Source organism: Tetrao urogallus (genome assembly GCF_951394365.1).
Source record: "Tetrao urogallus genome assembly, chromosome: 6".
Taxonomy (NCBI): domain Eukaryota; kingdom Metazoa; phylum Chordata; class Aves; order Galliformes; family Phasianidae; genus Tetrao; species Tetrao urogallus.
The window spans coordinates 50,742,664-50,770,449 of record NC_136819.1 but is presented as its reverse complement, the minus strand read 5'-3'; the positions used below and the strand labels follow the sequence as shown (position 1 = coordinate 50,770,449).

The 27,786-nt window shown below is 37.3% G+C and overlaps 1 protein-coding gene across 1 annotated transcript in view; it reads left to right on the top strand.

Annotated features, from left to right (window-relative positions):
* PPP1R13B (protein phosphatase 1 regulatory subunit 13B) overlaps window positions 1–25,658 on the top strand; it is a gene marked incomplete at both ends in the record, with an annotated part of 50,011 nt that extends 24,353 nt beyond the window's left edge. The window contains 14 exons of the mRNA XM_079536980.1: window positions 8,956–9,057; window positions 10,327–10,501; window positions 10,846–11,042; window positions 12,195–12,359; window positions 13,136–13,316; window positions 15,071–15,226; window positions 18,398–18,567; window positions 19,431–19,932; window positions 20,417–21,183; window positions 22,773–22,910; window positions 22,989–23,122; window positions 23,854–24,020; window positions 24,757–24,956; window positions 25,617–25,658. Coding sequence (XP_079393106.1) covers window positions 8,956–9,057; window positions 10,327–10,501; window positions 10,846–11,042; window positions 12,195–12,359; window positions 13,136–13,316; window positions 15,071–15,226; window positions 18,398–18,567; window positions 19,431–19,932; window positions 20,417–21,183; window positions 22,773–22,910; window positions 22,989–23,122; window positions 23,854–24,020; window positions 24,757–24,956; window positions 25,617–25,658 — 3,096 coding nt within the window. The remainder of the gene's footprint in view (window positions 1–8,955; window positions 9,058–10,326; window positions 10,502–10,845; window positions 11,043–12,194; window positions 12,360–13,135; window positions 13,317–15,070; window positions 15,227–18,397; window positions 18,568–19,430; window positions 19,933–20,416; window positions 21,184–22,772; window positions 22,911–22,988; window positions 23,123–23,853; window positions 24,021–24,756; window positions 24,957–25,616) is intronic.
* Window positions 25,659–27,786: the final 2,128 nt, after the last annotated feature.

Genomic DNA, 27,786 nt, shown 5'->3' with positions numbered 1-27,786 from the left:
TTATTCCATTCCTCTGTCTCTGCAACGGCCTCGCGATCCAATTGTAGTTAGGTTTGTTCCCCCTGCAGTCTTCCTCACATCAAAGTGCAGAAAATGAAAGTCCCTGTGGCTAATTTAGGAGCAAGGGAGTTCAACTTGTTTTTCTTCTCTTATTCTTACTGGATGATTCTACTCTATAGCTCATACCTTTCCTTTCTTGCTAAAAATAAGCTTGCTCTTTGTGCAGCTGGAATATTCACAACATCTTGCTTTGACGTACAGTTCTTCAGTGTCCTTATGGAGATCCATTTGGCTGGATCTCTTGTGTAAGTGCACTGAATCATACTTGAATTCTTTTCTTGAAAGAATGAAGAGAGAGTGAACTTGCATACCATTCCTGACTTTTATAAGGTAAATTACAGTTTTTTATATTTTCCTTTTTTGGAACATTATAATTTTTAGAGACATTAGCAATTGGTAATGGGGGTGTAGTATTTCCTTCTATGCTTAGTACTTAAAAATCCTTAAGTCTACATTTTGTCTTTCTGCAGACTTCTCTGATGTGCAGCTTCTTGATGTATGCTATTATGCACATGCTTTAGCTTTATTGCTGTCTCACGTATTTATCTTTCTGCATGCAAGATTTAAGAAAAAGCCAGAGTGTGTAGGGAAGAGCATTTTAGCAAACACAAGGAGAGTTATTTACATGAGATTGTCAAACCTATTTTGACTACATTGTTTGCCTTCTTATTCTAGGCAGTCTCTGTTAATAAAGATGCTGTTAAATTTCATCTGGCATGATTTTCTGTCCTTTTTTACAGTAAAATTAAACACAAGAAGTAGTGATTTTCCTGATCTTTTTGGTGTTCAGTTTTTGCACTCAGTAGTACTACGAAAATAGAAATTGAGCAAATATTTTGTTGTCTTCTTAAAGCAAAGCTGCCTGTATTCTTACATTTTTCAGTTGAACTGAAAGAAATGTGTATTGCTCAACATTTTCCATTGAATATGAAAAGTGCAATGAATCAAGCTGATCTTAGCTGACAGCTGGCTTGATCTTGCACTGATTAGGTCTTTCACTGCTGGCTAAATCCACTAGCCTTTTCCGTTAGCTGACTGTTGATGAATGCAGAGAGACAGTTTTTCATATTGATAAAGAATCGGGGAAACATATATCTCATATGGAATAAGATTAAAAAATATCCTACCTCCCATTGATTGCATTGAAGCAAAAAGCCATGCTGGAACCCCTAAGATGTGTATAGTAGTTGACTCGCCTTATTCACATTGAACAGTTAAACAATTAGTGTGGACAGGAAATAACAGAAATATGGAGTTGGAGCATGCTGAAGCAACACACGTGCTTACTGCTGACGGGCAATGCTGCAAAGTAAAGATGTGCTCTCTTACAATTACATGGGAAAATAGCAAGCAGGTAATTAATTACTTTTCCAAAGTTTTACACTTTAGAGCATGCTATTTAAATACTGTATTGCTTTCACGCTTGAGTTTAAATGACTTTGAATTTCATTAGCACTTGAGCAGAACATGGACCATTTGTGTTTTGTAACTCCTTATCTCTGAAATGAAATTCTGAGTAAATCAGATTTGGATAGATGAATTTAGTGTCATAGTTAAGTTACAAGACCTTATGAAAACTATTTACTTCAAAGTATTATAGTCAGCTTTTGTTTTCAGCCTTTTTGTTGTTCTGCCTTTTCTTAGCTGTTCTGTCCAGAATAGAGAACAGTCTCACCTAGGAGATTTCTAAGAAATATGAGCAAACAGTAGTAAACATGAGAAATCTGGAGTCTGTGGCTCATGCTGAGCAGACTTTAAACCCATATTAAATAGAATGACCTATTTCTATCAGCAAGTTGGAGAAATTGTTAACAATGTATTTTAGGTTAAAGTGTGAGATTAAGGTTTTATCAAATATAGATAATGTGAGATTTTTCATCAAATAATGATGTAGTTGAAGATTTTTTATCAGTTCTAAGAAACAGTTTGTTCACTTGCTGAAATAAAATTACTGTTTTGTCACAAAATCTAAGTAAAGTAACCAGATGACTTTTGTGATATGAATTTCAAGATGATTTTATTATCAGGAGATAGCACATGGTGGTTGTATTTTTCTTTAATTCCCAATATTCTGGTTGCCTTTCCTGGGTTTAATTAGCTTGTTCATTTCCATTAGGCTAAAAAGGCATATGCTCTTGTCATTGGATTCTTTAAAATGGATTTCTGCTATCGGCATGTTTCTGACCCAATTAGAAAAATGCCAGGCGGAGCTGTGGCTGAAGCCGTTAAACTGGAAATAATGTCATCCATGTTGAGACCAGCAGAAAGCCTACTTTAATAAAAGCATGCTTTATTTGTCTATTTATGCATGAATTTTCACACAAGTTCTTAAAATGGCCTGTGTTACGCATTGCACTAGAATTAAGTTTTATGGAAAACACACATGCATTTCCTCCAAGCTGTACTGGATGCAGAACTATTACCGTAAATTGCCATATCTTCCTGTTGTTCCTGCTGTTCTTCTGAGGACAGGTACCAGTAGCATGCAATGGCTATGCTTATCAGAAATCTCTAAAGATTTAACTGAGCAAGTGAAAGCATCCTCTAATTAGCTATGTTAATTTGAATGAAGGTTAGGACAAGAAGTTATGTGTGACTGATGGGCTTCTGCTGTTTTTGTTGAAGTTAGCATGGAAGAATTAAGAAATATTTTGATAGATTCAGCATGTAGAGGAGGCCATTATTTTCTTTCTTTCCAGCTTTGGTAGCCTGGTATCTGAGCAGACAGAGCTGGAGTTCTTCCTTTCCTTTAAAGGCAGAACAGAAAGGAAGGTGCAGGACTGGGCTACTGGGATGAGAGCTGCCTACTTTGGGAAGGCTGAGATTTCTCAGTGTCTTCATCCCAGTCTGGAATTGACTGGCTGGGGAGCGCACCAATTTGTTCATTTTACAGGTATCAGTCTGCTGTGTTCTGAAAGAATGGTTGTTTATGTAATACATTCCACTTCCTGCTAAGTCTCAGACCTGCCAGTTCTGTTTTTATCACACGACTGCATTGGTTTGGCAGCTCTATAAAGATAAATTTCCAGTCTGGAGGACTAGAATTGGTATTGCCCTACATAGGAATAGCTACCTGAAAATGAAGTAGATTATGGAAAGTTGAATCTTTCATGTGTTATAAATGAGAGTTTTTAATTTTCATTTTTATGTAGGCATTTAAAGTCTTCTCAGGAGCAACTTGCAGTACCTTTAGAATTTGTTGTCTTCCCTTATTAGGGAGTAGTGCTTTCTTTTCACCATGGCAAAGTTGTGTGCCTCAGTGGTGAATCCCATATGGGTAATAAATTCTTGAAATCAAGGTCCCAAAGGATTTGCTGCTTCTAATTCAGTTCTGATCGTGTGCTTTTTCTGTTTTATTTTTTTTCCCCTGCTATCTCTGGCTTTTGATATGCTGATACTGTCCCAGCCATGGTAAAGAGTGTTTTCTTTCACACACCATCCTGAGGTCCAAGGCAGAAGCCAGGACGCAGACTTCCTCACCCCCCTGCATACAGGCTGATGACATTTTATCTGGGCTATGTTGGATCTTGACAACTGGTGATTTAACCTCAGAATCATCTCTGACCATGAGAAGCATTAAAAATGGGGAGAAAGATGGACGTGAATACTAAAACAGTAGTAGTAGAGTACGGAATAAGAACAGAGGTAGTAGAAGTACATTGCAGGAAGAAGGCTAGAAAGCAGGTGATAAAGTTCATTGCACGTGATTCATTGTGCAAGAATATCCATTGGAGAAGGTAGATTGTGTTCAGTTTCGAGAGGTTTGAACCTACAGTCTGTAGTGCAGAGCTTTGGGAAGGGAGATGTGTGAGAGATGGGTGTGAACACTTACCTATTCCTTTCCTCTCCTTAAGATAAGGGAAGATAATGACATGGTGGTTCTTGCTAACCTAGGGAAAGACCTGTGGAGACAGTGTGCAGGAAATGGTTGATAAACGCTTGTGTTGGTTGGGTTTTCTTTTTCAGTTAATTGGTTGAATTATGTTCTATGCTGGCTATTTGAGTAGCTAGGCATTGCCAAACCTAATCATGAGATTGCCAGTCAGTATGGTGCCTGTAAAGCTTTGGAGTATTTGTTGTTTTGCTTTTTCTGTGTTTTTCTGAAAACACAGCATTCTCAGGTGTGGGTTTGGTGGACTTTTTTTCATGTTATTTTCAGAGTAGTTTTGTTTTTAGAAATGCAAACTTAAAAAATCGAAGTATTTTTATGGCTCAGGCAGCGAGGCAGAGAAGTGCACAAAATCAAACCACATCCATATCACCTTTTTAAAAAATATTTTTTGAAAGGTCAGTTCCCATAGCTTTTTGATTTCCCTTAGAAGATTAACTTCGGATGGAAATAAAAACAAAAAAAACTTTTGGGATCTGCCTTTATGCTTTGAATGTCTGACTAAATACATTCTGATTGTCAAGAAATTAATTTGAGTTCAGATGGAATTTTTCTTTTACTGTTGTGGCTTTCCAGGGAGTATACCTTTTCCTCTTTGCTCAGAAGCATGTAGACTGAATAAAGAGAGACTGAGGAGTTTGTGGTGATAGACAGAACAGCATTGTGTGAGGACAGAAATAAAGCAAGGAGGATCAAAAAAATGAGCTTTCAGAGTGACAAGGCTAATGTGCAGAATTCATTATTAGGAGATTCTTCCTCTTAATTAAATATCTAAGGAATGACTTGCTTTGAGGCTGCTTATAATCTGGCTTCCAAACTATTTAATTACTACTGTTCCATTCATCTCACCTGTCCCGAAAATATTAATCATCAAATGGTAAAATACTGGCTTGTAGAGGAGGATAATGCCAGATGCTGAAACTGCAGTTCATTACAAATTCTCTCTCTCATCGTAACTTTTTAAAGCGACATGCTAAATAAAATAAAGAGAGTATTTTTTTTGAGATTTCTGTTGATCCTAAGAAATTATGGAATATAGGTGTACTGCATTTTTGGCTGAAACATATGTAATAACACCTCTGTGCCTAATAACGCAGTGTTTGCTCAACAGGATTTTATTAAGGTGTTCATCTCTATGTGTAAGTGCTTCTGTGAATCAATGAAAAGAAATTTACAAATCAGCAAAATTGTCTCCTTTGATGTATCACCACGTAGCAAATGAATCTGTGGAATCTGTAGGAGTAGATATTTGCAGTGGCTGTTTGGTACGTCCTTTAGAAGGCAGTTCTGTGGGAGGTAGGTTCCTGTTGCTGCAGGAAAAAGGAGGAGGTCTGACCTTAAATGTAATAGGCTTATGTTTGTTATGAAAGGTGAGTCACTTCATGTATGAAATTGTTAATGACTGGTATGAACGTTGCAAACTTAAGAAACTGAGGAACCAACAACCTTGTTAAGGAACTGAGAAAGTACACCGATCCCTTTGCCTTGCATTATATGGGGCTCTGAAGAAAGGACTGGGACTGACTCTTTGCAGCGGCAGTGTTTGCATACAGCTTGTTAGAAGCCGACTCAACTAACATGAGATGTTCAAAACAAATTGATTCAAATAGATCTCTGCAAGAGAAAGATTCACTCATTTTCATACTTTTTCAAAAATGATGCTGTCCTCTTTTGGAGACCTGAAATCAGCTCCAGTCTTTCTGAAAATAACTGACTTGATGTTGAAGAGGAATTCTGCTTGATCTGTTAACTATCATGTGGATGAAAAAGAAGAAACTCAGAGTGAAGCTACAGGTTTAAAACTTTGTTTCCTCAAATGTTTATTCTTATCTTTCCTAGATGTAGTATAGTTATTTAAAATGGAAAGAACAGGTATTGTTGTATTCAGTGAGGTAAACATAAAAAGATTCTCATAGGACATTTACATGTAAGTGGTTAATTATCAGTGTTTCTCATGCTTTGCTCTGTATAAAAGTTAGTTTTAGACATTCCATTTTCTAAACAGAATATTTTACTACAGTTCATAGCTTCTGTAAGAAGCTAGTATTAACATTCATCTTGTAATTTTTCTTCTATTTTACATAATACAAAGTGATGCAGTACTTTTTTCAAGCATTGTCAAATAGACTTTCAGATATGCTTCTTTAAAGCAGTAACAATCCTGAGCTTTTAGATCAAGCTAGTTTTTGTTTCTGGTGGTTTTACAAACCATTCCTTAATGTCATTGTACACTGAGGGTTACACATCTCACTTAGGAAATCTGTAATTTTTACTCAGTAAAATGGCTTTCTTTCCTTGAAAAATGTTTGATCATTACACAGGTGTCCCACTTCTTCAATCTGGACATATTTTTAAACAAGATTTCTTTGCAGGAAGGAGCATCTATTTCTTGGACACTACTGAAAAGTACTAACGCAAGCAGAAACAGAATGAGTTCTCAGTGTAAACTTAAACTCATAATCAAAGCAGAAAAGAAAGAAGCACTGGGAAGACTATTCCCAGTGATAGAAAGATAGGCACAACTTGCATCAGACTATTTTTGAAACCATATTTGTGATGGAAAAATGCTACCTTTATTTCTCCACTGTTTCTTTTAAAATCAGTGATCCAGTAGACTTCAGTCCATTCTGAGCCCCATTTAAGACTTACGTATGGAGTCCAGCAGAGGTTTATGTTCTTTTGGTGAAGGACCACGCCAAAGGAATGCAGCAGAGCATGAATACGTCCTAGGAGCAGCGTCTGGCTTTCCTATGCTACTTTAGTTTCTCAAGTGGTTTTGTTTGAGGGATGGCACTTGAAAAAATTTCCTTGTCTTCTTATCCATTTCAAGCCTTTCTGTCTGTAATTAAAAGTGAAATATTTCTCTGATATATTAGGTGGTGAACACAAGTGCACGCATGTTATTTGGCTTTAGAGAATGTTGTGAAAGATTCTTCTCTTGTAAGTAATGCTAGTAGTAGAAGAAAACAACAAAAACAGGCACTACTGAGTTCAGTCTTTTTTTAAACTGCTGTATTCACTCAGTGTTGAAATAGAAAATACTAATTGGAGTTCTATTTTTGTTTCCTTTTTTTTCCTCTCAGTCTGTAAAACTTCTAGACTGTGTTCCATTTTGTAAGCAATCACTTGAAGAGTTTTATTTCTCAGTATATCCAAAACATTTAATTCTTTTTACTTTTTTAACATTGCATTGACTATAATGAAGATAGGAAATCATGGAATTTTAACTTAGTTCTCTAATAGCATAGCCTTGTAGCTTGGCAGAGGTGCTGCATTATTTATTACAATGCACTAATCTGTTTTTTTGCAATGATCCAATCACCTGACCAAATTCTGTGTACTATCTTCAAGAAATGTTGGGCTTTTTTGAACTTTCCAACTTTGGGATGTAATTTTTCAAAGGCTGAAATTCTCTTTCAGGAAAAAAATCTTCATTTCTTAAGATTGTGGCTTTTTAATTTATTATTGTTTTTATTCTGAGTAGCAAAGCAGGTATTTGCAAGTGCCACCTTCTGTAATTTGTGTTATTACACCGTACATTTTTGTGATTGCATGGTGAAAAAAGAGGTTGGAATAATTTAATGTATGGATTTAAATCAGTTATGTTTGTCAGCGAAACAATGAACATAAGCAATGTGGTCAGTTTTAAAAACATATAACAGGGTCTCACACACTGGCATTGCATTATGTAGACTTCAAATAATTGTCAGTAATGCCTCTCTACTTTGATTTTTTGCAAATAAATTATTAGTTTTGAAATGCAAAAAGGTGATAAGGCTCCATTAATATCTGTGGCCTTCCATAAAATGCCTTGAATGTTTACAATGTAGAAAGACCAGAGATTCCTCATATATTTTTATGTAATTGCCTACTGTCCTTCTTGTTCCTAAAATGAAGCTTTTAAATAATCTCTTTGTCACCAGAATTCAGATTTGCCAGTGTTAAATTTTCATGTAACTTTTTCTTTGCTCTGTGAGTTTGGGCTTTCTCTAAATCTTGCCTCAGTAACAAAACTGCTGTCATTGATTATAAGCATTTCTTTCCCTTTTTTAAACCATGAAGATCTCTAGCACACATTTAACTGATCCCAGAGCAGAACAGCATGCCCTGCCATTTGACAACCTTTATTTGAAATCTTCCTGTTGAGCTCCCGGCAAGACTTCTTGTCTGGGACTGCCATTCTTCTTGGTCTGTCAGACTAAGATTAGCAGCAAAACGCATCCTGATGTCTTTACACTAAGGCCATACAGAGAGTCTTTCTTGGGGGATCTGAGGCTGGGGCCTTGTCTCTTCAATCAGGCTCTGCTCAGGCATCGGAAGTGGATCACCTTCACTTCAGTTCACTTTGCACAAACTGTTTTTCATAATTTCTTATCTTAAATACTCCAGCTTTGCCCAGAGAAGCTGTGGATGCGAGATCCCTGCAAGCATTACAGGCCAGGCTGGCTGGGGCTTTGGGCAACCTGGTCTATAGGATGGTGTCCCTGCCCATGGCAGAGCAGTCAGAAGTAGATAATCTTTTAAGTCCCTTCCAACTCAAGCCATACTGTGATTCTGTGAAATTTTGATGTGTGCTTCAAGACAGCCTTTAACTACATGTTTCCATGTGTACTTGTAGGTAAATAATGCTATCCACCAGTTAAAGCAACCAAGGCACTTACACTGAAAATGGTAGGAAAGACGATTCAGGTTCCAATTTCTGTTTAGTATACCTACTCACATGTCTGTTACAGTACGTGCAGTATCAGCAAATGCCAATTTTACACAACATCTTAGGAAAGTTAAATGTAAGATGAGAACCTTTTTCTGTGCTTTGTTTCTTAGTGTTCCCTTTCCTCTGCTTTTCCACTTACTGCTTTTTTTGCTCTGAGGTTCCTTATTCCCTAATAGATATCTGTCATTTTTAGTCCTCTGAGAGCTTGGAATGAGGCATTAGCCTCCTCTGTTGAGGAAAATTCTAGTGTCAGAACATTCCATGTATTGACGTAACATTTTTTGGTCTGCAGGTCGGGAATCCACGCGTTGAGCTCACTCTTTCTGAACTTCAAGATATGGCTGCTCGACAACAACAGCAGATTGAAAACCAACAGCAAATGTTGGTTGCTAAGGTAATTAACAGCAAACAAAATATGGAGACTTGTAACAAATGCAATTTACTTAAACATAAGCAAACATAAGTCTACTTGGATATGGAAAATGCACTAATTCATTTTACATAAGTTAAAGGAGCTTGAGAAATCTGTTGTTTTGCCAAGTTAATTTTAGCTAGGCAATGTAAAAACATTTCACTGTAAATGATAGCATGTCAAATGATAATGTGCCAAGCCAATAGTTATGTATCTTGGTAAAAATATTGCTAGATTTTACCCCTCTATGTTTTGTGATCTCTGGCAGACTGCACTTGACTGTGTTCATCTCTACTATCTCATTCACCTTAGTATAGTACCAGGTGTGAGATACCATTTCATATATATTCATCTATTATGTTTCCAGAATCTATGAGATGTGAGAATCTGAATAGATTTTCGGAGTGGGGAGTGAGTTTAATGTTTTTGACATAGTTCAGGTAGTACAAAATGCCATGTGCCTTGGATGCTTGGAGTACAATGCAGCATCTTTTAAAAGGAATCAATATAACAATTCTGTTGTTCTTTTTTTTTAAATGAAACTAATACAGGAAACAGAAATATTTCCATTATGTGACCAATGGGAGGACTGTTATTTAGATCTGAAACATTATCTTTCAGTAGATCAGCTTGTTTAGACTTGTCTGTTGGGTGTATTTTGTATACTTTCACAGAATGGCCAGGGTTGGAAAGGACCTCAAGGATCATGAATCTCCAACCCCCTGCCATATGCAGGGCCACCAGCCTCCTCGTTTAATACTAGTCCAGGCTGCCCAGGGCCCCATCCAATCTGGCCTTGAACACCTTCAGAGACGGAGCATAACTTTCACATTTTGTGAAGCTTCATAACAGTTATGGAAAGTTCCTTTTGCTACAGCAGGAAAAGGGTTAATAGCAGCCAAAACCAAATGCCAGAGGACAGACGGTTGTGTCTGATGGTTCAGGCCAGGGCTTCTTTTGCATGTATATGTAAATTTGGTAAATATGTAAATATGTATTTTTGGTCTAAAAACTTGTGTATTTCTGTGCTTTAAAACAAGAGTTGAGAGGATTTTTTTCCTCAGGAAGACCGACGTATGTTTTCACTAGATATAACTTTTTCTGATTTCTGGAAAGCAAGAACGAACAAATAACAATAAGCAAACACACACAAAAAAACACCAATCATAGTGGTGGGTTTTACTAAGACCATTTTTTTTTAATGTATAAATGGGTGATAAGTACTTTTTGTCTAAAATCTTCTTCTGTTAGGAACAGCGTTTACGTTATCTGAAGCAGCAAGAGCGTCGTCAGCAGCAGTCTGTGTCAGAGAGTGAAAAGCTTCAAAAACTGAAAGAACGCGTTGAAACCCAGGAGACAAAGTTGAAAAAAATCCGTGCCATGAGAGGACAAGTGGATTATAGCAAGATCATGAATGGCAATCTGTGTATGCAGAATTTTAAGTGTTTTTATTTATTTCATTGTCTGTTCACTGTATACCTGGTGTATCGGTGTGTATGCTAACAGGATTTCAGATGGAATATTTATTTGTTATAGAGAGGGTGCCATGCTTCTAGAAAATGTATACTTGGTGTAAATTCCTGTTCAGAACAAGTGGTCAGACTAAGTGATCAGTAACTATTATAAACATCAATGAATTTCCAACACATTGTAAGTTTTTAAATGTTTATACTATGTTTAAAACTAGTGTGTTGTACTTGCCAATACTTAGAGAATTATAAATTAATACTCCCCTCTACTTGTTTTTTATTATTATCTCATTCATTTTAGCAACTGAAATTGAGCATATAAGTGCCATGTTCCAGGAAAAGCAGCAGGAGCTACAGGCTGCAGTATTGAAAGTGGATCAACTTACCCAGCAACTGGAAGACTTAAGGAAAGGGAAACTGAATGGGTTTCAGTCTTACAATGGACAAGTAACAGGACCTGCAGCAGTGGAATTAAAAAAATTATATCAAGAGCTACAGGTAAGTAACACAGAGACACGATTAAAATGACAGATGTAGATGAAGAAAAGTCATGTTACTGCCATTATGGATAGGCATTTGGTACTGCAGTCTCATAAAACTGGTGTGTTGGGATGTTATTAATGTGTAAGGTCACGGCTATATCAGAAATTAACATGAACTAACATTTTAACAAAATCATCAAAAATACAGGCTGCAGTGTTCACTTGCTACACTGTAGTGCACTGTAATTGCACAATATTCCAGTATACACTGTGCTGCTATCATACATCTTTCTCAAAAAACACTGGTTCATGTCCAGTGTAGTTTTCACGTCAGTAATTAAATATTCATTCACATTGAAGTTTTGTCATTTTTTGGTAGAAAATTTGCAGAATAATTAATGTGCCAACATATCAGCACTGGAGATTTAAAATTTATTCACAATACTCTACTGTGACATGGAAACAGATCTAATATATATTTAGCATTAAGAAATAACTTAAATTTCAAGATAAGTCTAACCATTTCTTTACATGAGCAAACATAACATACCAGACAATCTGTCTCACATTTTCAGAAATTAGGAATATAGGTCCTTTTTTCCTCCTTCAGTTTATAAAAGGTGCATCTGCTCTCCATGTGTTTCTAAATGCAAAGATGCTCGATTGATTAAGATTTCTTACTTGTGCTTCATAATGATCCCATACACGTTTATCAAGACTTAAACTTGCCTCAGGATTTATTTATTTTTTAATATGGAATGATTGCCACTGAAGGCATGAAAAAATGCCAGTGGGAATGCAAATAAAATTATTATAAAGGATGTCATGGTTGATGTCATAGTTGATTTAAACTGTAAGGCAAACTATAAAGGTAATTCATCCCCTAATTTGCTGGAAACCTGCTTTGGAGGATTCAGTTTAATTTCCATATAGAGAGGAAAATCTGCATCTAGTCCTTGCAGTTCAGTTAACTTCCTATCCACTCATCCAAATTTCATGTGGAACTGGAAATTGAATCAATAGCATAATTACTGTCAAAAGTTTTATCCCACTTAACATTTCAGTGATATTGAATTTGCCACTGTAGCAAAACAAACTAGGTAACAGACAAAATTAAATAACTATCCTAAAAGTGTGTCTGTATTTATTTGTTTGTTTATTTGTTTAGATTAGGAACAGGCTTAATCAGGAGCAGAACTCCAAGCTCCAGCAGCAGAAAGAACTCTTAAACAAACGTAACATGGAAGTGGCAATGATGGACAAGCGAATCAACGAGCTGCGTGAACGACTATACAAGAAAAAAGTTGAGGCACGTCAAAAAGAAAACATTCCTGTAAGATAAACTATTAAAAGGGCCACACTTCAGTTTATCAGCAGCCTATTAAAACTACATAGACTACCTAGCATGTCACTTTTTCCCAGCTAAGTAGCAAGCATTTTAAAAACTATTTTAAGGTTTTCCACAGATACGAGAAAACTGTCGGACAGAATGTACCTTCTTTTATTTTTCCTTATGTGACAGACCATACTGTATTAAAATTTATAGTAGCTTAGATCTGTAGAAAAGAAAGCATGATTTTGGGCTGTACTTCAAAGCATAACAGGATAAAAAGGTGGGTTGTCCTTCATTTGTTTGCCATGGAGCAGAAAACTTACAAAAAAGTGTGACTGGTCTGATAATATTAGTCCTAATAGTTGTCTGAGACTTTGACTGGAAATCAGTTGCAAAGTAGACCATTCCTCTAGAGATCACTTCTGGATTTCCATAGGTATTCCCAGCTGCAGATGTTGACTTAAAAAAGAAAATAATAATAATTTAAAAAAAAAAAAGATCATTTTGCCCAAGAAAGGCAGAATGTAAAGAAACGTTATACAGTAACAGTTTTCCTCATGTCAACTACTGAGAAATTTAATTTTTGAGGAGTTGGTTTTAGGGAATAAAATTTGGTTTTCTAGTTCCATTTTTGCATAGAAGCATTAAGTATAGCAATTTATTTAAAGTGAATTAGCTCCAGTGCATGGTTGTATTTAATTAAATGTAGACCTCCAGTTGATGGATGAATGCCTAAATTAAATGGAAGTTCACGTTTCAATTTCTCTGACTTTTAGTTGAATCGTATTAATGGAACTTCATCACCCCAGTCATCTCTGAGTGCTTCAGGAAGGGTGGCAGCAGTGGGACCCTACATCCAAGTTCCAAGTGCTGGCACTTATGCTGTGCCAGTAGATCCAGTCAAACCACAGACTCTCACCATTGCTTCTAGCGCAACACATGGAAGATCAAAATCTGGTAAGTGTTAATATAAGTATGTAAAATATTTTTAAAAATATAAAAATGTGATAAATATAAAATACATAAAGTAAATAAAGTACATAAAGTAAATAAATATATTAAGTATTAATATATTAATATACATTGTTTGGAAAGGAGTAATAAGGAAGATTCTGTTTTGGGACAATCTCTATAGCAGTAAAAGTAGAATCGTATGTCGTCGGTACTTTTCTCTGGACTGGGCACTGCTCATTTGATATGAGCCATTTTTATTCAGTTCATTAATTTTCCTAAGAAGAAGGAGAGTATTTTCTTTGCAGTTTTACTTTGTGGTACACCAATAAAAGGAGCGCATGTTCCTTTACATATTCTGTGAATTAACTGCTCTGTCTTTAATACATTTTTGTGTCTTTGATTATAGTAATGAAATAACTTTGTGGCAAACAATATTATAAACAACTCTTTATGGTATGTTGTTTCTTATCAAGTAAACCAAAGCTACTGAACAAGTAGAAATAATATTAGTTCTCAGAAGGAGACCAAATAGGAAAATGTAATAAGGCTACGTGAGGTATTTGTTCCAACTGAGATAGGAGAATTTGTGCTTACTGAAGCATTTCTGACATGGAATAATGTTAGTATTGATTCTGTTTATTTGTATCTGTTTTCATTAGTAACAGAGCTGTCCCTCCAGAGACATAACTGATATCCAAAATTGCTTCCCATGTCCCCCATAAATAACCTATTTATTTTGTAAAGTAGAGAACACTTTTTGTTTTATGTTAAGCTGACAAAAGCAGATCGTGACATTTTTGCCTTAAGATTTCATTTTTGTAAAGCATGCTTGTGTGGTCACATCTTAACAAAATCACACTTCTTAAGATGTGGCTAGCTTCATTTACTTAATACAAATAAATACAATTACTGGTTTATCCAATTCATTGATTTATGTATGAAAATAAACATGCATAATACAAATAAACATTCATGATCCTATCAGTCTTAACCTCAAGACTTGATTTTCATGATCTCTTAGGAGAGATCTGAAAATAAGGTAAGGGATGACCTCTCCAGCAGAGCTTTTGAAATGCTCACGTGCATTCCAGTACTTAAAACTGGGCACTCCAGCAAAGTTTGCAGCATGATTCCAAACAAGGAGGAAGACCTGAACCTCCAGCAAAAGCATGTTTTCTATTGATGTTAGTAATCTAAACATATCCTCAGTTTGATAGAAATCTAATCTTCGCAATTTTATGGAAAAATCTTAATAATATGGAAGTATTTCATTGTGAGACTAAAAGGGCAGAATTGCAGCTGTGTGGAGTTTGGACATGTGGATTCTTCCCCTATCTATAGAAGGAACAGTTCATAACTTCAGTTCACCAGCAACAAATAGTTCACCTCTTTAAAAATATTAGCTTTGCAAGATACATATTCCTACTTGCAGACCAAATTCACAATGTTATGAGAATCTGTGAATGAGAATTCTTTGATTTTTGTAAAAGTAATTATTCTACCTTAGGACTGACTTTGTGCTTATTATTCTGAGTATACTTGAAGAATGTCCTGTGGTAGATTTATGTAAGGAGAATTATATACTCTCCCAAGAAGAAGAAAAGTGAGATTTGTTTTTCCAGCTGTCATGCTTTTATTTGTCATTGTCTCAGTGCTCCTGTTCTGATTTCTCCATTGTCATTGTTATAATTTCTCCACCACTTTTTTTTTTTCTTTCTTTTTCTGTGTAACTGGATCTGCCTTGGTGTGTCCAGTAGAAACAGACTGGGGGTGTGTGAAAAAATCTCCAGACACCTGGAAGGTTTCTGATTTAGACATAATAGCGGATCCTATTCTGTCATCTCCCACTTCTCTTCAGTCTGCCGTTCACAATGTCATCCGTCTGGCACCTACTGTCTTTGACACCCAGCACTGTGAGTCCGTAGAAGATCTTTGGCTAGCTAAGAATTCCATTTTTAATATGGTCATCTGAGCTCTTGCATACAGATGCGTATTAACCAGCATCTTAAGAACCTGTGTTGTGCTATGCAGTCGATGCTGTTGAAGTGTAAAATTGTTTAGATGTTGCTTTTCACCACTGAAGGAAAGGGATTTGCAGCAAATTCATTCTTACAGTACTGCAGTAGTATACTAGAGATGAGTTTTCTTCACTGAAAAAAACTTGGGGAAAAAATGGTGAGAAAAATTGTGGCAATAAATCAGCAAAGCATGTTTTACTGTGTCTCAGATTAGATAGATATAACACATACATGTTTAACTTCACCTATTCTATGCAAAGTTTCTGTGTTGCACCGGCCCCGGAGATGGGATAAAAGCTCAGCTTCTCCAAGTCAGTAGCAAGAATCTTGCTGTCTTCAACAGGATGAAAATGCTATTACTTGGTTTACACTTCACTTGCTGTAGTAAGTATAACGGAACTGGACCTACAATAATTTTTAGGTGAAGTCAGAGAAAGTACACAAGGACTGTTGTGTGTATGTGTGCCACTGACTTACTTATGTAAATAGAAAAGTGTTTGGTGGGAGTTGAAATGCACTGGGTGCTAGGTAGTCTTAAAAGCAGGTAGACAACAGGATACCTTTGAAAGATAAAATGAAACCTGTTGGTTGAAATGGCTACCAAAGAGCTAAGAGCAGGAACTCGTTAGGACTTGCAAAAGGGTGTTGCCATCAGGTGGCTAAGTGTGTCTGGGAGCAGCTCAGCCAAACCAAGGCCAGAAGGCAGTTGCTGTTTGCTTGCCTCTTGAGCACCTATCACAACCTCTGGCACAGTGCACTGCAACTGGAAATTGCAACAGCAGCTTGGTAAAGTGCGTGAGATCAAGCTGGAGCTGTGGGAGTTTCTGAAAGAGCACTTATAGGAAATGCATGCTAATTGCAAGTCTGGCAGATTGTAATATGAAGGATGTAAAGATGGGAACAGTTACACTCAGGTGTTCATATATGTAAGAACAAAAGAGAGAAGTCAGAGGAGAGTGAGTCTGAATTTATTTACAGTCTGTTACTTCAGAATTCAGGGATGATCATATCTGGAAAGAGAAGGATTACAAAAATATTTTGTGTAACTGTCTTTCTAGCAGAGTATGAGCTTGTATATGCGGGTAAGATAATTAAATTCATGAGGATTTTTGCTGTTGTTTCTGTAAGTGCTAAGTTTAGGGCTAAGGATGCTTACTACAATTATGGAGTGTTTTGTATAGTAAGATAGAATTTTAAAAATTGCCATTATTCAGGGTAAAAGGGTTTAGACAGACTTATGTTTTGGTCTGGCTCTTGATAACCAGATGGGTGGTATGAAACAAAGAAACAACAACAAGAAACTAAAGAACCCAACAGTTTGTGTTCCTGGATACTGCACTGCATCACTTCCTGACAGTTTGCAACTTGGTATGGTGATTTGTGGATTATATACTATATTGTCAATGTTAATACTATTTAAATGACCAACCACAAAAATAATCTTGCTCCAAAGTAATTCTTTCTTGTAACTGAAACATAATTGATCTTAATTTGAAAGGTTATTGCCTTACTATATATGTGCAGACCATTCCTTGGAATTGTGAATGGTTAAAAAACAGTAGGGTAGCTCATATGCAAAGGTATAATTTTAATTTTTTTTTTTTTCATTTAAAAGTAAACGATATGATTGGAACATCTGTACACAGTCTGTATGTTGGAACAGTCTGTACACACCTCGTGTGAGCTCATAGAATGAATTTACATTCATACAGTGAAAAACTGGGTAGCAGTTGGCCGGAAATCTTCAGCTTGTCATTTCAGTCGGGGGAAGAAATGCGATGCTCAATAAAGAGGATAAGGCTCATGTGTAGAAAATAGTGTGCCAAAGCTATATTCAGTGAAATTAGGATATTTCTTTGCATCTTATGCTTAGACTGCTATCTATACTAAACAAAGAATGGCACGGAATCCTAGAAATAGTCTTGCTGATTCTGTTTTCTAGGTAATTAAAACTGAAAATAAACAGGAAATGTTGTCATTAAATACCAGGTTTTTATTTGGCCTTGTCTTACTATGGGGTCCAGAAATCTCAGTAACTCTCCCCTCACCTTAGTTGTCATCTGCTGGTGAAGTTAGTTATGTGTGACAGATTGTTATACAAAGTGCTTTATTGAGATAATTGCAGGGAATTAGGGAATAGGGAAGGAGAAGCGATCTTGATCTCCTCAGAGAAATACGAAGCTTAATCTTTCAGAGGCAGATCAAAGCCTTGGAATCTAACCAAGGATCTGTGTAGTTACTGTAAAACAGATCTAATTGTGAGATGATTGAAGCTCACTTGCTTGGGAACAGAAAGCAGGCAGTCCACTCCAGTTAATGAAGCAACATATCGAAGCATCTAGGATTCATTAAGGATCTGTTGCCTCAGTTTACATACAGCTAAGTGTGATTTTTTTTTCATGCGTTGAAGATGAAAGCCCATGACTTGTATCTTGGCACTGTGACTTCTTATCAGATTAATCAGATTAATTTAAACATTTCTTTTAAAATTAAGTCTCCGAGGCAGTGCTGATCAGGTGAGTGTGTAGAGGAGAAAAACAAAAGGTAAGTTAACAGTCACTTCCAGCAGAGGAACGTATGGCTTTGTTCAGCCACATTCTTGAGATGAGCTTTTGTTTCCTGTTATGAATCAATGAATCCAGTAACAATAGTTTACATTTGGAATAAATCCACACAGAGCTTACATAGATTTAACATGTGGAGTAATTCAACAGTGTTTCTGGTTGGTATCAAAAGAAATATGTTGAAGTGTTTCTGTGAGGACTTTTTTTTTCTAAGCTGAGTTTGCCTTTTAATAGTAGAATGAATGTGCAATACTGACACAAAAAATTAAACTGTCTTTTTTTTCTGTAGAATTGTTACAATTTGTGTGCCAAAGGGTAACACGCATTGTGTTAAGTAGAGGAACTGGGCTTTCAGTATTGATTTCTGAATCGAACATAACAATCTATCTGATTTCTAGAATCAAATTAATCCTATCGTAATCTAACTTGCTCAGTTTTAGATGTTGCTTTGCTTCTTTACAATGGTTGTATTGTAAATCTAATGTTTCCATCTGTTTTCAAGCTAACGATGGAAACTGGCCCCTACTTAAGCAGAGCTCAGCCCCTGTGGTAAAACCCCCTCAGATCTCCAACACAGACTGGAAAGAATCGAGCATGGATACTGCTTTAAAACAAGGAACAATATCCAGTCAACCTTTGCCAGCTTCAGCATTAGGAAGTACTGATAAGCTGGTGAGTTTCCTCTGTGGTGTATTTATAGATCTGTTTTGCTAAAATCATGAACCTTTGGCTTTTATAGCTGAACTTGCTTCACATATCTACACATTTCCCTTCTGATAATTACTTAAAACATTACAAATGAATTACCTTTCTATTTCTACTTTCCCATTCTACTAAATTTACAGTTCATGTTCTGTTTTGGGTTTGGGGTTGTTTTGTTTTTTTTTCCAGTTTAGCAGTTGGTGTTCCTTCCTGTTCTCTCCCATATCCGGTCTTCTCTTTTCTCCCCCTTTGCTTGTCCTAATCTTCCCCACATTCCTATTTTTCCAATTCAAATATTTTGTTGCTGTTATTCCTTGATGTAGATTACCACTTCTTCAACATGGTCTTTTTCTAGTAAAAATACTTCTTACAACAAAAGCCATTAAATCCATCCTTCAGCTGATGTTGACTGTCTGCACCATTGTTCTAGTTTTAATGTGAATTTTAATGAACTTCATGAATTTTTAACACTGTATTCTTTAAAAAATATAGACCTTGCCTTTACATTGTTTTGTTAAACTGTCAGTATTATCACACTATACATTATAAAGCTTATTATCAAATAGGTACTGATATCTAGAAGCTAGAGCTGGTCATTTAGGCTTTGAAAGTATTCAGATGGTTCTGGATTCCGCTTAATTTATTATAACTGAAGATGCTTTTAAACAGTAAGGTCTTGTGGTAAATTCAACTAGAATTTTTAGTATTAAGGAACACAGTACTTGTATGCTGCCACGCAAGATTATTAGTCTGTTCTGTTGAAAGAGGAGTATTCTTGCTCACAAGTGTTTTATGTAATTAAGTGGTACATAGTTTTTTATTGTTTTATATAGGGTCTTGACTTGGGGAAAGTACCACCAACAATTCCTGGTGTAAGCAAGCAGTTGCCTCAAAACTATGGGACCTATCCAAGCCCAGTTCCCTTAGGAACAGGTTCTACAAATTCTCTAGAAAGAAGGAAGGATGGCAGTCTGCCCAGACCTGGAACTAGTATAGCAAATCGACAAAGACCTGTTCCGCTTCCGCCGCCAAGCAGCGTCCATCAACCCAGTTCCTCACAACAAATCCAGCAGAGAATTTCTGTACCTCCTAGCCCTACGTACCAACCCTCTGGACCCCCCTTGTTTCCAGGAGGAGACGGCAGGCCAGAACTCCCTTTAACTGTGGCTATCAGACCTTTTCTAGCTGATAAAGGATCAAGACCTCAGTCTCCCAGAAAAGGGCCACAGACGGTGAACTCCAGTTCCATCTACTCAATGTATCTTCAGCAAGCAACGCCACCAAAGAATTATCAACAAGCTGTATATAACACCTTAAATAAGTCAGTAAAAGCAGGTACAATATATGTCGCTTTGCTTTTTACCTTTGCAGTAAGCAATTGAAATGTATTTATTGAGCTTAGTTTACATACCTGTATAAATCGCATCTTGTTTGAGAAACCTCTTAAATTTATGAGAAAAGTTATTTTTGTATGCAGTATGGCAACAAAAAAATGCCTTTTATTTTCGGGGTGACAAGCATACGTTGAGTTACCTTTTATTTAAAAACAGAATACCATTAGAACAATATGTCTGGATACTCTGGTTTTTTATAGATAAGTTGAAAAAATCAAGTCTAGGGAGTTGGTGATTGCCATCACCAGCAGCTGACAATTTGTTTTTGTTTTGGTAGATTCAGTGTAATTTTTTTTCTGTTCTGATGTCAAACAAATAGCAACAAAACCATACAGTGTATTTACAAATATTTCATTATGTAATTTGAAAATAGTTCTTCACTGTATTCCATCATCTTTTTTTTTCTTTCTTTTTTTTCTTTTCAGTTTATGGAAAACCTGTCTTACAATCTGGTTCAACTTCTCCCTCACCACTGCCATTCCTTCACGGCTCTTTGCCCGCCCAGACCTCCTCACAGCCACAATCTCAGCCTCAGACTGACGTCTCTGAAAAAGACCAAGAGCTGGAAAATGCTCCACCACCCAGTGAAAATAGCAATGTGGAAAACATTCCTCGCCCTCTCAGTCCTACTAAGCTCACTCCCATTGTGCATTCACCCCTGCGATATCAAAGCGATGCTGACCTTGAAGCTCTGCGAAGAAAATTGGCCAACGCTCCTAGGCCGTTAAAGAAGCGTAGTTCTATCACTGAACCAGAAGGCCCAAGTGGACCAAATATACAAAAATTATTGTATCAACGCTTTAATACTCTTGCTGGAGGAATAGAAAGCGCCCCTTTTTACCAGCCAGGCAATCCCCAGGACTTCATAGGTATCTTAGCAGATGTTGATAATGGTAACGCTAGTACCAATGGCAATATCGAGGAACCTATTTCTGTGCAACCTACAGTTCCCCTTCCTGATGAGCCACCCCCTTCATCAGATGCCAATGATAATGAATTACCTTCCCCTGCAACTGAGGAACTGATAAGCACTGAAACTACAAATCAAACATCCGAGACAACTGAAGATAACAACAACAACGTTGCTATAGTTCCTTCTACCGAAGAGTCGTCCAGTCCCACGCCTGAGGTCAGCTCTCCAGCAGAAGAGGAAGCTCCTTCGCAACCTGCTCTTCCTCCTCCACTTCCTCCAGTAAGTAACTAAAAAAAGGACAAATATGTGAACTGCAGAATTAACTGTGTGCTAAAGCATAACTGGAAGAGGCTAAGCTTATGCTAACTGGCATACTTGCACTTGAAGTTTCGTGATTTAGTAAAGAAAGTAAAATAAGAACAAATAAAGGTACTCCAAATAGTATTCTGATAGAACAGGTTCTTTAGGAGTCTGCCCATTTAATATGGAAAATAAATGCACAATGTGGGGCTGTGTGTGCAATTTAGGCGATAACTTATTGTGGGATATACTTGTCATAGACCTAATACTGGTAGATGAAGCACCATTAAAAATATTTTTTAATCTCCCCAGGGCTGCAAAGATAACTGTATGAACCAATGGGAAAGCTGCTGCAGTGGAAATTCTTAATTAGCATACAAGCTGAAACAGCTATTCTGGGAGAAGTGTGTTCCTTTTCCTCTCTCAGTAGAGACTAGGGCTCTAAAATCTAACAAATCTAACAGCAACACAGATGACTTGTTTTAGCAGGAATCTTTTTCTAATGGATTGTCTCTATTTGAATTGCTTTCAAAGTTCCTCCTCCAGCTGCACCAAAATCTTTTAAATACTAGTTGACTTTGTTGTTAGCAAAGTTTACAGCAGATGGAGAATTGAAGGTAGGGAGAAAAACTGTAATTTATTCTTACTTGTTAACATGACTCACTGCAACACTGATTTCAAGGCACATCTCCGCTTCTCGATTCACCTAGAGCTTCATAGGTTCTTCTGCAAAGAGCTTACATTCTTTTTATAACTTGACTGCAGTGTGCACAGGGCTTTGTGTGCATTTTGCATGAGATGCGTGGGCCGAGACACTTCTGGAAGAATGGGATATGCTAGCAACACATGTTGTTCATACACCCATATTGTTCATACTGTGAGAGGTTTATTTTTTTTTTTTTAAAGTAAAATATCCATACTAATAGGAGAAAACAAGTCGGGTGATTCTGCAGGCTTAAAGCGCTCCACAAAGCTTTCATTAGTAGTTTTTTTTTTCCAAACAGTAGCAAAGACACTTGTAAAGTACACAGTTCATTCTCAAAACGCATTTAAATGTGTTTCCAATCTTGAGAATGTTTCTTCTGGTTATGTCATCTTGAATGTTACGTAAAAGAGCTTCATATACTTTTTTCTCCCAGCAAAGCTCTTTGGTACAGACCTGCTGCTGACACCTCTGTTAATTCGAGGGAAAACTTCCTTCCTCGTGCTTAGTTGTGTCAGGCTTTCTAATCTAAGCTTTGACAGTGCTTCAGACCATCCACCAGAGACACATCCAGCTCACATTATACCCATTAGGATTGTGGTGCTCAAAAGCCATTGGTTTGAGTACTTTGTTCCTTGTACTCAATGGCTTTAAATAGGAGTAGCTGGATTATGTTGGCATGCTTTCTGATCTTTACTAAGATATAGTAAGATATCAACTCTGTTATTAAAAGGATTTATAATAGAAGCATTTGCATCATTCTTATGACCATCGAAGGATGGGATTCCTTCTCTAGTGAAGGAGTAACTGGATGGTTTGCTCCTGCAACCTGAAATAATGCCTTTGAACCTTCGTTTCCACTCAGACCAAACGTACCAACCTGAAGAAACCTAACTCTGAAAGAACAGGCCACGGTTTGAGAGTGAAGTTCAATCCACTGGCCCTTCTCCTAGATGCTTCTTTGGAGGGAGAATTTGATCTTGTACAAAGAATCATATATGAGGTAAGTTTCCAAACAAATTGAACTTCTTTCTATACTAGAGAAAAAAAAAAGTGCTGAACTATTTCATGTTTTCCATAGGTTGACGATCCCAGTAAGCCCAATGATGAAGGAATTACACCTTTGCATAATGCAGTGTGTGCTGGTCATCACCACATTGTGAAGTTCCTGCTTGATTTTGGAGTAAATGTAAATGCAGCAGATAGTGATGGGTGGTAAGTGGCAAGATTTTTTAACTTAGCAGCTGAAGGAACACTGTTTTGATGCCAATTCAGTGTTTCGTGGGGACCTGCTTGGGGATCCATTTCCTTCCCCTTTGTCCCCAGCAAGTGAGGACTTGCTAATTTTGAGATGGTAACAAACTCCAATACAAAGCTCCATTGTTGACAGGCCCGTTGAGCCCACGGGCAAGCAGGGTCACATTATAAATTATGGTACGTTTTGTTTTTACTTAGAAGTACAGCTGAATTTCTTGTTCACAGGCTGAAGTAATTAAACTTTAAATAATGAATGACAAAAATGTATTGAAGTTTCATTTTCACATAACCCAGTCCCAGATTTTGTGAAGAATGCAGCCTAGCAGGTAGATGTAGCACCTGTCAAGAGTTTGGAGGAGATGTGGAACCTTGCCATGCGGCTGAGCAGTTTGTCCCCCACCTTATCTTGCCTTTCCCATTTCCTAATATTGGAAAATACTGCTTTTATATCCAGCAGCACTGCAAGCTATGCAAGTCGACATAAAATGACATCTATTTTATGTTTGGCTTTACTGGAGTCAGGCCGATGCTGGAATCCACTTAGAGTCATTTGGCCTGTTTTGAACAGTGCATGCGTGTCCCATAAAGAACAACTTCCTTTAATAACAGACAATCTGTATTGCAAGACAAAATAGCTAGGATTCCTGGCATTTATTTTTTTTCATTTCTACATTTTTGCTTTATTTCAGGACACCTTTGCATTGTGCAGCTTCTTGCAATAGTGTTCATCTCTGTAAGCTATTGGTTGAATCTGGGGCAGCTATTTTTGCTTCAACTATAAGTGATATAGAAACTGCTGCAGACAAGTGTGAAGAGATGGAAGAAGGTTATATCCAGTGTTCTCAGTTCTTGTATGGTGAGCTATGACACTTCTTTACAAACTTGTTTTCTCTCTTCTAAAATTTGTCCCTTTTCTGGCACTGACCTGAAGGAAACATCTGCTTGGGCTCCAGGCTGCCCTGCACCTGTTCTTTCAAAATGGTAAAAACAGAGCAGTCTTTGGTTGTTATGTTGCTCGTAGTCCTTTCCTTCTTGACTTGCAGACTCCATCTGACGCTACAGTTGGGTTTAATTTCAAGGAAATGCTTCCACAGGGAGATTTTCACGGTACCAGTGAGTTGTCAAGTATCTTGACAGAAATATTCCAACAAATTTTTAGCAGATCACCTTCAGAAATGTGTATGCACTATGAATAATTAACTTAGAGAATGTGCTGAGTTACTAAGACATATTTTGCAAGGAAAGTACCTTGATGGAGCAGAAAAAACTTTAATTTATAGAGATGGAGATAAGCTTAATTCAGGCTCTGACACCGTGCAGATTTTCAGAAGCTTCAAGCAGTGCTGTATGCAGTGTGTGCAAACTCTGGTACGGAACCGAGGCCTTTGAGAAACACACCAGTTCTATAAAGTTGCTTTGCTCAAACAGTTGTCAAACTGTTTTTGTCCTCCTTTGAACAGAAGTAAGATTATGAAGTTGCTATTGCTGAAAATTGTGTATGAAATGTTAATAATGAGACTGATGTTTGAGCCACACCAGAAGTCTCGGGGAAAAATAGATTGCCATCTACTGCACTAACTTCTTGTTCACAGGAGTGCAGGAGAAGTTGGGAGTGATGAACAAAGGAGTGGTGTATGCACTGTGGGATTATGAAGCCCAGAATAGCGATGAGCTGTCCTTCCACGAGGGCGATGCCATTACTATTCTGAGACGCAAGGACGACAACGAGACGGAGTGGTGGTGGGCCCGCCTCAATGATAAAGAAGGCTATGTGCCTAAAAATCTTCTTGGGGTAAGTGCTGAATTACCACTTGCCTTTCATTGTTTTACTTGTCCCTGACGTAGGATCTGTGGTCATCGTCTCAATGCTCTGCAACTGAAGTGTGGTGGCTTTATTAGGCAGCCTAAGTTTTGGCCCAGGAAGATACTTAGGAAGGCTTTTAATACCTGGCACAAGATAAACATACATTTATACTTAAAAATGGGAAAAAGCCTTGAAGGTGGCAGCTTCAGGCAAGTCATTTATGCAGCTCTCAGCAAATGTAACACTGCTATCAAAAAAGTCCAGGAATGGAAGGCCACCAAGTGGACAGAGAGTGCGAAATAAGCTCTTTTGGGGGCTTGACAGGGAACTCCTGTATTTCCATAAAAGAATCTCCTAACCTAGGGTGGGATCTTCAACTAAAAGAACCAAGTTATTTGCAGAGCAGCAATCTGCTCCTGTTTGCACAAATAAGTCAGCCCTTGGCATCCTGATGTTGCTGGTTTAATTTTTCAGAAGTCACCAAAGAACTTGCTGTAGCTCAATAACAAATAAAAAAGCCCTCGTGCCCCTAAAACTCTTTTTTTTAACACTCAGGTCTCATCAGTACCCTAGTTATAACTTAATTGATTTTATATTTAATTTGCTGTCAACCATGCAAAACCTAATACTTTCATTCTGTTTTTACAGTTATATCCACGAATAAAACCTAGACAGAGAACCCTTGCTTGAATTCGTTGTACAACGGTGCAACACCTTGCTGGTAACTGGAAACTTAAAACATACACTGGAGCCATTGTTTTTGATCATTTCACACGGAGAAATAAAACTATGATACTTAGTTTTAATGGTGCTTTCTCTTGTTAAATGGACAGCATCCAAAAGTTTCAAGATCTGCAGTTTGTAAATGAATCCTGTTCTGTGTGACCCGCCACTGATGAGGAGAGCTGTATCTCCATACCTACAGTGTTCCGCCAACTGTTGTCTACAGCGATGTGTTGAGTTGAAGTTCGGTGTGGTAGGAGCTTTCTTGTGTTAAATGTCCAGAGGTGCCATTTGCGAAGTGCAGATAAGCTGTCCAGTTTGCTCCAACCCCACAGTAACTGTCCCATGTCAGGATTTTGGATGTTTTGTTCAATACCAGTGAATGTTGAGTTCTCTCATTACTCATCGACTCTTTGGGTTCTAGGACACAAGATCTTCACCAATTCCATTCATCAGTAAGTACTCACCAAAGCTTTACGAAGGCTGGGATGAAGTGTTAACGTGCTTTTGCACTTACATCCTGGTTCAGGCAACCCCAACAAAAGCTTTACATAGTCTAGCATCTAGTATAAATCTGCATTTAGAATCAAGCCAGAGAAACTAACCAAACAACAGTATTAGTACACTTTTCAAAGCCCCTACACGATAGTTCACTTGGTGTTATATTTTCTTATTATTCAGCCTACAGCACCAGTGTTACCTCTACTAATGTAAAGGTTCCCCTGATAACCACTGTTCTGGACAGAACAATTAATAGTGAACTTGCAGCAGCTTAAAGGATTTGTATGTCTGCATGGATGAAAGTGCAATAGTTGAGAAAGGTAAGAGTCTGGTAAGGGTAATACTGTGTAATTTAAGTCTGCCCAGGTCAGTCTAGAAGAAAAAATGAAGGACTGAATAGAAGTAGAAAGTGAGGTGTGTAGAGATGTTGACTTAAGGAGAAGACAGAAATGAGGTGTTATAAAGAAGGGTTTGAGAAAGGCAATAGCTAATTTGAGGACAGTTTCTGTGGTTCTTGGCAGCCTACAGCTGTTGCCAAGGCAAGTTATGCAATAATCTATTCCACTACATTGTAGTTTCAAGAAAAAAAAAAAAAAAGAAAAAAAGGAAAAAAAAAGCACTTCACTGGAATTTTAATTGTACATGATTTTATATACCAAAAGTATATTTTGAATTTCCCATTATAAGTTAAGTTGTAGCCATATTTCTTGTAATTTTCTCCCATTAAACAGTATGCAATTTGATTAATTCCTCATGTACAAGTTCTGTGTATAATTTATATATCCATCTCTGCAGTGCTGTAACTTGCTTTTACCACAGGTCAGCATTAACTGTATATATTGTGGTGAAAAGTGAAAGGGTATTATTGTTGAAGAATTTGCTACATGAATGTCATGATTCAAGAGCCTCCGATACACTAATGCAGAGAAAATGTACCTGTGCACAATAAAGTACTGCTAAGGCGCTGGCTGCATTCTCCCTGACCTTTATCCACGTGGCACCTGTAGGTGTGCCTTTCCTCAGTCAGCAGGAAAGACCAAAGACCAGCTGGCTGTTGACTGAGGCTTCCTCACTGTTGTACCCGGTGTACAGAGAACGACTGCCATGTCAATTTTGGACCACCTGACACTGAGCTCTGGTATTCCAACTGCAACAACTTCGTACCTGGCTACAAAAGCTCTGAAGGGTCTTTTACACTTAAAGCTGAGCCTCTTGTGTTTGCTCACTCAATTTTTACCAGTCTAGGACAGTGGAAGGAGAAAGACGTTGGCTGCAGGAGGTTTAGTCAGAGGATTGAGCAAATTAACAAGGCTTAAAACTGAAATGAGGGTCCCGCATTCAGACGGTAGCACAACAGTACGTTGTGAAAGTAAGCAGCACCTCCTGTTTAAATAAGTGAATTAATTTATTCATATTTGTACAGTAAAATGTATACAATTCCAGACAGCATTACAGTTAGATTAACAAAAGCTAGTTTCCAAAAAGAAAATACAAAACTAAAAATTATTCTGGAAGCTTCGTTATTACAGAAGGGAAGTTTCAAGATCATGTAATTCCAATTTGGTGATATTTGGTGAAATACGTTAAGAAAAAA